This window comes from Equus asinus, chromosome 2, assembly GCF_041296235.1.
Source record: "Equus asinus isolate D_3611 breed Donkey chromosome 2, EquAss-T2T_v2, whole genome shotgun sequence".
Lineage (NCBI taxonomy): Eukaryota > Metazoa > Chordata > Mammalia > Perissodactyla > Equidae > Equus > Equus asinus.
Window position 1 is genome coordinate 10,336,336 of NC_091791.1, and position 10,581 is coordinate 10,346,916.

General features: G+C 51.8%; 1 protein-coding gene across 1 annotated transcript; it reads right to left on the reverse strand.

Moving 5' to 3' along the window:
• Positions 1-1,117: 1,117 nt before the first annotated feature.
• Positions 1,118-7,708, reverse strand: SPADH (spermadhesin family member). Its single transcript, XM_044749417.2, has 4 exons — positions 7,482-7,708; positions 4,218-4,247; positions 3,520-3,655; positions 1,118-1,684 (listed from the first exon to the last, which is right to left on the reverse strand). Exons 1-4 carry the CDS (start codon positions 7,525-7,527, stop codon positions 1,471-1,473), a joined length of 426 nt encoding a protein of 141 aa, XP_044605352.1. The 5' UTR covers positions 7,528-7,708; the 3' UTR covers positions 1,118-1,470.
• Between the last annotated feature and the right edge of the window lie 2,873 nt (positions 7,709-10,581).

Consider the following 10,581-nt stretch of genomic DNA (forward strand, 5'->3'; position numbering starts at 1 on the left):
AGGGACTTTTCATATTCAGGTCAGAGAAAAAGCCACTAGGCAGGTCTCCTGCCCCAAGAGAAGCCTCACCCGTCGGAGAAATGGAGCCCATCTCACTGTCAACACGAGGGGAAGAGGATCCAACTGCAAAGGAGGATGGAAATACCCCCTTCCTCAAGGGTGTTATCGGATAAGGTGTGTCATGTTTGTGAGGTGCTCAGACCCACCCAGCAGCTCCCTACGTCCCGGGCTAATAAGTAACAAATGAGCAGCCAGCATCAGGAGGAAAGCTCTCTTTGCTCTACCCACCCCTCATGCAGCAGTCATGGCCTCTCCCTGGGCTGCTCGGGCTTCTGTGACGAAGACGCTGACGCCCCCTAGCTCTCCAGGACCCAGGCTTCAGAGGACTTGATCCTCCTTGGGCTCCTGCTCTGTTGAGAAGTGGCCTCTCTCCCCTCCTGGTGAGGCTGTGAGATGGAGGGGGGGGCGGTGCCCTCCGTGCCAGGGAAGGGTCGGGGCCTGAGGCGGGTGCACGTGGAGCAGAGCCATGCGAGGTCCCACCTAGTGTCTGAGTACCTCAAGCACTCAGTCCAGCATCCTGCCCACCAAACCCAGCGCAGGCTTCTGCCAGCCAGAAACGCCCAGAGGGACCTCGAAGGAAGACCTTTCTCTCTTTCTCCTTGAAATTACCTTCTTTGTTGAGTCTGCATTTGCTCATATGGAGCCTTCTGATCAGAACATTCTACTCTGGCCTCTCCCAACTCCCCGTGCTGGATGGCCTGGCTTGAGCACCACCCACCATCACTGTGAAACCCATGTGACCCCTCCAGCTGGGGAGTAAGCCCTCCAGCAGCGTCTGCAACTCCACCCTCTGCCTGATGGTGGCGACATGGAGCATATGCTTTCCATGCCACTGTTTGAATTTTTGAGTGACTTCCTTCAGTTCTCAAATGAATGAAAAGTGTCTCAGGATGAAGGACGTGTATTGCATGTTTCAGTTTTCACAGGATGTAAATGACTGGCTGAAACCCAGACTATAATGAGATTCCATAAATGATGATGTTCTTATTTAGAATAGATACATTATAGATAAATGTGTATATATGTTTGTGTGCACATGTACAGAATATGTATGGCAAACATCCTGTATACTAATACCATATATACTATACATTCATATAAATATAATAGAAATTTCCAAAGGGATTATAATAAGATCAATAAACGGAAAGATATCTTCTGAGAGATATATGCCACATAATCCAATTAAAAAGAGTTTTCATATTGGGTGTCTCCAACCCCAAGATCTGGGCTTGCAGAGATGTTGGGATAGAATCTGAAGATGTTTCTGAGAGGGTCACTGGGTCACAACGACTCTCTCTTACCGAGTGACGGTCCAGTAGATGTTTGGCTCAACTTTATTTCAAGAGTCACACAAATAGCCACATGCCCAACACGCCACATAGCCTGGCATGGAGAGCGGAGGGCGCCTCAGCAGTTCCCCTGGCCCCGACTGCCCTCTGGTTCCCCATAGTAATACACATCGAAAGAAGAGGCTGGGTGGTCGGGTTTCCTGGTGTACTTGACAGTCAAGATGTTGGAGGAAGATCGAAAGGTGAGACCTAGGCCTTCACAAATCTTCCCATAGCTAGCAGATCCTGGAGGCCCATCTTGGATTTCCACATACTCTTTAAGACAGGTGAGGCTGTCGGGGCAGAGGGAAAGGCAGGCATCAGCGTTTGGAATCGCCCTCCCTCCAGCAGGCAGCCTCTCTCCACCAGGGACTGGACAGGGTTGCACAATTTGCTCATGAGAAGTGCCAGTCTTGGAGTGATATGGGAGGGAATGTCATTCATTCTTTTGAAGAGAGGACAGTCACCCCAGGACCCTCCCACCTCCCTGGGAAGTCTTCCCCTCCACCGGGGCTGCAGGGCACCGTGACTTCCAGATCTCCTGGGAAGCCCTACCTGTGACTCTGGGATGCCCACACAGGAAATTTGGATCAGAGCCACTTGTCTTTCAGGCCCCTTGAGTGTAACACTTCAGCCAACAAGTGGTATGCTCTTTGGTCACTGACAATTGTGTCACACTGAATGGCCCCAGACATGAGTGTGTGGATGCCACTCCTGCTTTGCCCTACACCACCCTGGCAGATGGGCCCAGCAACCCAAGTGTGGCCTCCATGACCAGCAGAGGTGAGGGGGGCATCCGTCTCTACCTCCTGTGAGAGAACCTGCTCAGGGGATTGTCACACTTCTGCTGAGGTCTCCCAACCCTTCCTTCTACCCTTCAAGACCTGATTCCCAATCCTCATCCTCACTCTGCCACAGCATGTCTCACACACAGGAGAGGGGCCAGAGTGTCTTTGATTTACAAGAAGACAAGGAGGGGACCTCCCACCAGGACACTCACAGCACCCTTTATACTAGTTTGCTCTTGGCTTGAGTACTCTGGGTGCCAAGGACAGTCACATCCAATGTCAATCTTTGAAAAGGACAGAGACAACAAGTGGAAGATTTCAGAATGACCCATCCCTTTGAACCTTAGAGAAATGCTGAGGCAGAAAGTGCCTGAACCCTTCGTCCCTGGGGCATGGTTTGTGGAGATGGCCCAAGCCTCATTTTGAGGCAGCCATCTCTAAATTGTCCTTCAGCCCGCAGAGCACCTATGTGACCCAGTGGGAGTCCCAACCCTGTAGCAGGTCTGGAGGGGCAGGGGCCATTAGTCACAAGATTACATCATCTGTCTCAGCCACCATTGTGGGCTGTGTTTGGCTTGGTCTGGAGTGAAGGAAATGTGACTCCCATGTTAAAATGTGTGAAGGACGTTCAGGGATATTAATGCAGTTACTCATTGCTACATTGCAAATGCCTACTGACACCTTATCACTTCATTCACCCTTTCATTCATTCGTTCACTCATTAGTTAAAGAAATATTCCCTGAACTCTGAAAATAGATTTCTATTCTAGCAGACTCAAACAATCATATAGGCAAGAGTACTATGACTCTAAATTCCATCCAGAGTTTGGCATGGGATAACAGATGGGGCACAAATGAGAGAACGATCAGGACAGCTGTGGAGAATCAGGACAGGGGTGTTAAGGAAACGTTTGTCCTGGAGCGAAATCAGGGAATAAAAATGAGGACCCTAAGCAGTGGGCAGGTGTGTCTGGAGGAGGTGGAAGGGTGCATTGCAGGCAGAGGGGACAGTGTGACAAGGCAAGGAGCTGCTGAACGGTCTGGTGTGTCCACAACTCAGTGTGTGATGGCTCAGCACAGAGAGGCCAGAGGGGAGAAGTGGTTAGAAGGGAGGGAAGATCCAGCAGTCATCGTGGAGGAATTGGAAAACCATGCAGGAGAGTGAACTTTATCCAGAAGACAGGGAGCCTCTGAAGGGTGTTCAGCGAGCAGTGAAATGGAGCGAGAACGTGCTGTAGATGTGTGTGCTGGATGGTGAAGGGTGCACCGGAAGAGGCCAAGATGGACTCCTTCCTATAAAACAGCAGCATCAGCACCGAAAACACATCCTGAGCACTCACTTGAGGCCCGGTATTGCCATAGCAACATCGAGACCTGGGGTCATCTGGATGGTCCAGACACAGACAGTTTTTGGTCCGATGTAGTTGGAGATCCTGCCCGACAGGTCTGTGAGGAGGCCGCCGCAGTCACTATACCCTACAACAGAAGACAGGGTTCCAGGTTGCCCAGAAAGAGCTCCAGGCCCACAAGGGACTGTGTCATCCCTGGGCCCCACACCGCTGTTGATGGTCCCAACTTCCGGGTCCCCACACACAACCCAACATCGATGATCCAAGTCTGCTGAGCCCACAATCAGGTGGCTTTTGTCTTTTACTCCTTTCAGAACTCTTTAGGGACCTATACTCATTACTACACATTGCTTTAAACGAGTGTGAAAGGAAATTTAACACTTCTTCGCCAAACATTGCTTATGCTCAACAGCATTGCCAGATGGGGAGCAGAGAGTCACGCAAACACCTCCTTTCTGCCTCTCTGAAGACCTGGTCCTGGTGCAGCCTGAGAAGCAGCAAATGGGCAGCTCTCCTGCCCCAGAGAGGCCTGGCCCTCAGAGACGAGAATCCCCCTCCTATCAAGACCCGTGGGAGGGGCTCCACACCCTGCTCAGGGACGGTTCAGCCTCCAAATGTGTAAGTGAGGATAAAAACAGCGCCTTCCTCAGGGCTCAGGGAAAGGGGGACATAATACCATCTGCACTTACCTTTGTTCTGTGCAGTAGAAACCAGGGCAGCTGAAAAGAGATCAAGACAGAAAAATGAAGTGAAAAGCTGGAAGGTACTGATGGTCAGGGCTAGAGAGTGGAAAATGCACACACTGTGGAGTGGAGCTGCTGCCAAGGGCTGGTGCTGAACACCAAGAGGAGACAGCATCGCTGTCCTCATCGCTGGGGGCAGTCCTGGGCACACAGAGGGAAGGGCAGCAGGAAGGTCTGGCCCTCAGTGTTCAAGGACTAGCTCAGTCAGCTGCTTTCTGCTTCTTCTCCAGTTCCACTCAGTTAAAGTACAATGTCCCCACTCTGGAGCCAAGTCCAAGAGGTCAGTCTGAGGAGGGTGACCAACGTGTCCCATTAGCCCAGGAATTTCCCAGTTTTAGCACCAAAAATCCCTTCTCCCAAGAAACCTCTCAGTCCGGGCCAAACCAAGACAGCTGGTCACCCTAACAGGACACGAACATTTCTTGTAGATTCTGTAATGAGACCAATGACCAATCTGATGTTGGAAAAAACTGACTGAAGAGAATTGTCATCTGAGGAGAAACGAAGTGTCTGAATTATGGAAGTTTCTCTGTGTCAGGGACCCGAGTTAGGTGCTTGGATCCAAGAGACCTGACTGCAGTCACACAGCCTCCCACGGGTCACCTGCACGGGAGATCGTTCTCATGATGCGGCGCAGTGGGCACAGCACAGCTGAGGGATGGGACGGCCCCGGGTCACAGTCCTGGGGACACGAGAGCTGGGTGGCTTTGAACGAGTGATCTCCTCTCCCTAAGCCTCAGGCTACTCACCTGTACAATGGGCGTCTCAGCAATGACGGCCTCGTAGGGTCCAGGAGGACCATCCACAGCCCACGGCTCAGGGCCCCGCACAGGAGAGCTCTCCAAGGTTACCGTCACTGTCAACATCCCCAAACTAGACGACAGTGCTTTCCTCGGGAAATTAGAAATCAACCAATGCTCTAGAGCCTGTCTGACAAGAAGGCTCAACTAGGACCCTGTGAGTCCGTCTCCAGCTGCTCCCTCGCCCTGAGGCTGCGTTGGTCTTTGGGGCACCATGAGGGGTCTCCCCACACCTGGGTGTCCATCAGCCCTGCTTGGGAAGATATAAATCATGGATGCCAGACAGCAGGCCTCCACTGCCGAACCCTGACACCTCCCTGTCACTTCGAGGGCCACCTCTGGCCTGGACCACATCTGCAGTGAACTCCGCTGACCTGACCTCAGGGCCAGGCTGGAGGCCAGAGAATGTGTTGCCCCTGGAGGGAGTTCAGAACATGTCACCGCAAAGCATGCTGCTTTGTACAGTAGGCCACAAATAATGGCATATTGCTGATTTTGAGCTGAAGCTACTTGAGAAACAGACGATGCAGGAAGGACTCTGATTTACCCCTTTCTACCTAAAAACAGTCCATAACGTTTCCCCAGAGAACAGTGCCCTCCCTGTACCAGGAGACAGTAAGGCGCTCATCACCAGAGGCTGGCATGGCGCTGACACGGGTCTGTGCACACACACTGATGGCACTGACCCTTCTCTGCCCAGTTCCCCCGTACAGCTCCTAGTCGTGGCCCATAGTTCACTGCCCCCAGCCCAAAACTGGGTCTTGTCTTTTCTTCACAAACGGGTAATTTCTTTCTCTAAAAGGGATAAAGCTTTCTGCTCTGGTCACTTCCTTGGGTCTTCATTTATTTGTGACGGCCCCCAGGTACATGTAAAAAAGTTTAATAATGTGTATGTTTTCCCCTGTTGATAATGTCAGGGTAGTTCTCAGGCCCAGCAGAGAACCTAAGAGAGTAGAGGAAGGGATTTCCCTCCCCTGCACCTCAATCATACTAACACCACCACTCAGGCTATGAGATCAACAATCAGCTCAGTGGCACTTCAGCTTTAATCATGAGCTCCCCATACATCTGCACAGGTTTTAAAACCTTCAAAGGACTTTCCTGTTCTGCCAGTCTTCACAACAGCCCTGTTGGGTGCTATTATTCTAACTCAGACAATCAGGCAGTTTGGGTGACTCAGCCAAGGTCACACAGCACTTAACCAGTTTCTGGCTGCAAGCCAGGGGCACCTACCTCTTTTGCAACAAGCTGCCTTTTTGTCCACTGACTTCACCAGGATCAAAAAAGCAACATCTGCATTCTTAATCCCTCTGGTTTCCCATGATCTGTAGCTTGAAAGTCCTACTGATAGGACGGATTTGGACAGAAGCCTTAGCTGTTTTCTGGTGGGGACTGGAGACAGGCCCTCCAGCTGACTGGTAGTCTTTAGGCAGAAGAGAACAGACGGAGGAGGTGACTGGTGCCTTGTTGGAATCCTAACAGGAGAGGAGAGGGGAGGAAAGCACCCAGTGACGGGGTAGACCCTGACGTGAAGTGCAGAGAGGGCAAAGGTGAGCAGGAAGGAGAAATGCCGAAGGCCAGGAGCCGCTGGATGAGGGCAAGAGAGAGCAGAAATGAGGAGAGTATGGAATGAGGAAGTGGAGAAGAAAGGGGGAGAGGAAGAGGAGGGACAGAATGAGACAGAAAGAGAGAGGGGTGGAGAAAGGTAGAGCTTTCTCTGGAGAAATGCAGGCCTTTTTGCCCCCAGCCTCCGGAATCAGAGTTGGTCTCCCTTGTGCATTTAGCGTAGTCCCAGCACCCAGCTCTCCCTAGGGCTAGTGACACCCCCTCTTCAGGGCATCGGAAGCCCCTGCTGGGAGCTGCTCTTTCCTACTGTTGCTGTTGCAGCCACGTCTCATCCTCTGGGCAGAGGCAGAGCACCCCACCCACTGTGGGGCTGCTCCAGGGACCCCTTTTCTCCCACAGATGCCACCTCAACTCTTGTCAAATAGAGTCCCCCTTCCCAGACTGCCCACAGTCACACCACTGACAATGCCTCCAAAGCAAGCCCTGCCAGATTCACCTCCGCCACATCTGGGCTGAGCCCAGGGCTGGCCCACAGGAGATCCTGGTGGTTTGCTTAAGGCTGGAGGGAGACAAGGAGGCAGGGACGCCCACAGAACACATGTCAAGACAGGGACTCAGGAGCCCAGAATATGTTTAAAAATTGAGACAGCCTCAGCCCAGGGACATGGCCATTCCCATTTGTCCCTCTTTCCAAAGCCTAAGGGTGAGGTGTGGCATCTTGTTGGAGGAGAGATTGTCACCCATGGGCTTCTTTGTTGGCAACACCCAAACTGCAGAAGTCTCTAAGTTGAACAGGAAAGCAGAGAGAGCCCCAGGAGAAAGGGGCTCCTGGGCCGTGTGATACCTGTACTGAACAGCAAGGCCCAGGTGAAGGTGCTGGACAGCCTCATCTGAGCAGCCCTGGAACCAGCCTCAGAAGTGAGGTTGACTCTGGAGGCCTGGGGCTATATAGAGGCAGTTCCTGAAATCTGATCTCCTTGCCTCCCTCTGCAGCCAAGGCCAGCACAGCTGTAGGAGCCCAGGGAGCTGAGGGAGCTGAGGGAGCTGTAGGAGCTGAGGGAGCTGTGGGAACTGAGGGAGCTGAGGGGGCTACAGGAGCTGAGGGAGCTGAGGGAGCTGAGGGAGCTGAGGGAGCTGTAGGAGCTGAGGGAGCTGAAGGAGCTGAGGGAGCTGTGGGAACTGAGGGAGCTGAGGGGGCTACAGGAGCTGAGGGAGCTGAGGGAGCTGAGGGAGCTGAGGGAGCTGTAGGAGCTGAGGGAGCTGTGGGAACTGAGGGAGCTGAGGGAGCTGTGGGAACTGAGGGAGCTGAGGGGGCTACAGGAGCTGAGGGAGCTGAGTAAGCTACAGAAACTGCAGGAGATGAGGGAGCTGCAAGAGCTGAAGGAGCTGCAGGATCCACTAGGTTCTATAGAAGGAAATGTGTCTGCCTCTAACTATCACTTATCCTTCTCAGCCACTTTCTGTGTCCTATCTCACCTAGAGAGAGAAATAATAGCCACCTTCTCCTTTTCACCTCCTCTTCCAGTGGTCCTGGATGACAAGTGGCAAGCTGACCATGGGCAGATAGGACCTGCTGTTTGGGGAGCCCTCCTGCCTGGGTTAACTTATAGCACTTTCACCTCTGTTAACTTGCACAAGCCCCATAATGCCTTGGACAGGTGAGTGACTGAAACCCAGAGAAATCAAGAGATTTGCCCAAAGTCACTAGGTGGCCGTGGCAGAACCAGACTGACCTCCTAACTGTCCAGTCTCTCTAAGAGCCCTCTCTGCGTCACTCAGGGCAAAGGCACATGAACAGACCGTCAGTCTGCTCCAGGTGTGGGTCGGCATTGGTGGAACAGCTGCAGGGCAGATCAGCCTGTGCGTGGGGATGTCCACATGGATGACATGTGTACACATATCTACATTTACGCTATATCTATCATACCAAGACCATATGGCTTCATCCCAGGGCAGAGTCACAGTTACAAGAACCCAGTGGAAGCCCCTAAGGAAGACAGTCTGGCAGTTTCTCAATGGGTTACACAGCAGTTACCATATGGCCCAGCAATTCCACTAGGTATATACCCAAGGAAATAAAAACATATCCACACTGACACTTGTTCCTGAATGTTCACAGCAGCCTTACTCATGATAGCCAAAAAGTAGAAACAACCCAAATGTCCACCCACTGATGAATGGATAAATAAAACATAGTCTATACGTACAAAGGAAGTCACTCGGCATGAAAAGGACGGTGGCCCAGTTGCCTACCAAGGAGCCTTAACAATATACTCACCAACCTGGAAAACATCTGTATCAATTTCCCTGAAATAAGAACAAGTCTGGATTTTGCCAAATCTTTTAACACAGCTTGCTGATCAAATACGCTAGAAATAACACCTAACATTCATTTCTCCAGCATCCAGTGGGGTTGGCCTCTTTTCATATGTTCCTAGTCCAACTGCAGCTCTTTTGGGAAATGCCTGTTCATATCTTTTGGCTAATTTTCTGTTGCTATTCCTATTGCATTGCTTATCTTTTCTTACAGATTGTGGAAACTTCCTGTCCTTTCCACCCCGTGTCTTTCTTTACAGAGAACTGTAATGGGTTCGCAATGCGAAGAGGCATCCTACCTGAGTAGAACACAGGGAAGCTGCCGTGAGCCATGGGGTCCCGCAGAGCTCGCCTAGCTGATGGTGGAGGAGAAAGTAAAATGGGGGAGACCACAGTGCTAACTCTATGTTAAGGGTAATGCTCCCTGGTTGTTACTCATATAACATGCAATATTCCTCACGGTTGTCCTTCGAATTAGAATGTCCCTCTGGTAAACTGTCCCCACATACCCTTTACAAGTACCCTGCTCTCAAGATACGACCTGCGCCTGGTCTGCAGAGAGCCCAGAGGAGGTCCCAGCTGGATGCAAACGCCCAGGTGGAGCAAACGCAGGGACCACAGAGAGAAGGCAGGACTTCATCTTATGTCTCGGCCCAAGGATCCCGCCATCAGCTCCAAGGGGTCAGGCCCGCCGTCCTGCCTCAGCATGTCCAAGCACGGCTGTGCTGCCTGGGGAGAAAAGAAGGCACAGTCCCTTTTCTGGGGGACACTCAGGAATCAAGTCTTAGGGACCTAATGTCACAATGTCCTCTGGAAGAAAAATGTAGGTTGACAGTGGCTTTTGAGGATTTGTGTCCTTCAGAACTTTGTCCCCAAAGGTGGCACTAGTTTTTGAGTGACCATAAAGGCACCTGTTTTTCTCCCCTTCGTAAGTTCCTTCCTCGGGGACTGCTCCACTGCAGAACTTTCTTCTCCTCCTCCAGACATTGAGCAGTTTTCTTGCCTTGTTCACAGACCCCTGACCAACTGCATCCACCTCAGCAGAACTTTCCAACTACTATCTTTCTGTTTTTTCCTGTGGTCAACCGTCATCTCCCTCCCAGCCGCCAGGCTCTTACTTCATAAACATGAGTTCAAGGGTCCTTTGGGCACTTTGTAAGTTGCCTCGTCAGCATGGATTCCCTTTTGTTGACAGAGAACCATAGTGTTATCCAGATTTCTATTCCCACCCTGTGTGTCCCCTGGAGCTTGGGAGAAGCTGACCCCAGACCCAGCTCTCAGACGTGGCCTCAGTCATGGAGGAGGGGACATGAATGTCACAAGGAGGCTCACCCTCCTTGTCAGTGACTGGTGCAGGAATGATGCTGTGACCCAAACGGGCCAGTGAGAGAAAGAACAGCTCTGACCACAGAGGGAGATGGGAGATGGCTGCTCTCCATGTGCTGCCAACGGAGAGTGAGGCAACTCACAGGGATGCAGAGCAAGAGATGGCGGGGACACCAATCCAGAGCCACTGGTGAAGTCAGCCCTGATCCCTCCACACCTCCGGCTAAAGGGGTCAACACTGGCCTCGTTGTTTAAGGCAATCAGAGATGGGGTTTCTGTCACATAAAGCTGAAAACATCCTC

Coding starts and splice junctions, on each gene's coding strand:
- SPADH (XM_044749417.2), bottom strand. CDS start 7,527: ATGAGGCTGTCCAGCACCTTCACCTGGGCCTTGCTGTTCAGTACAG. Junction 3,656..4,217: donor TTCTACTGCACAGAACAAAG/GTAAGTGCAGAT, acceptor CTTCTGTTGTAG/GGTATAGTGACTGCGGCGGC. Junction 1,685..3,519: donor ATGGCAATACCGGGCCTCAA/GTGAGTGCTCAG, acceptor CTGCCCCGACAG/CCTCACCTGTCTTAAAGAGT.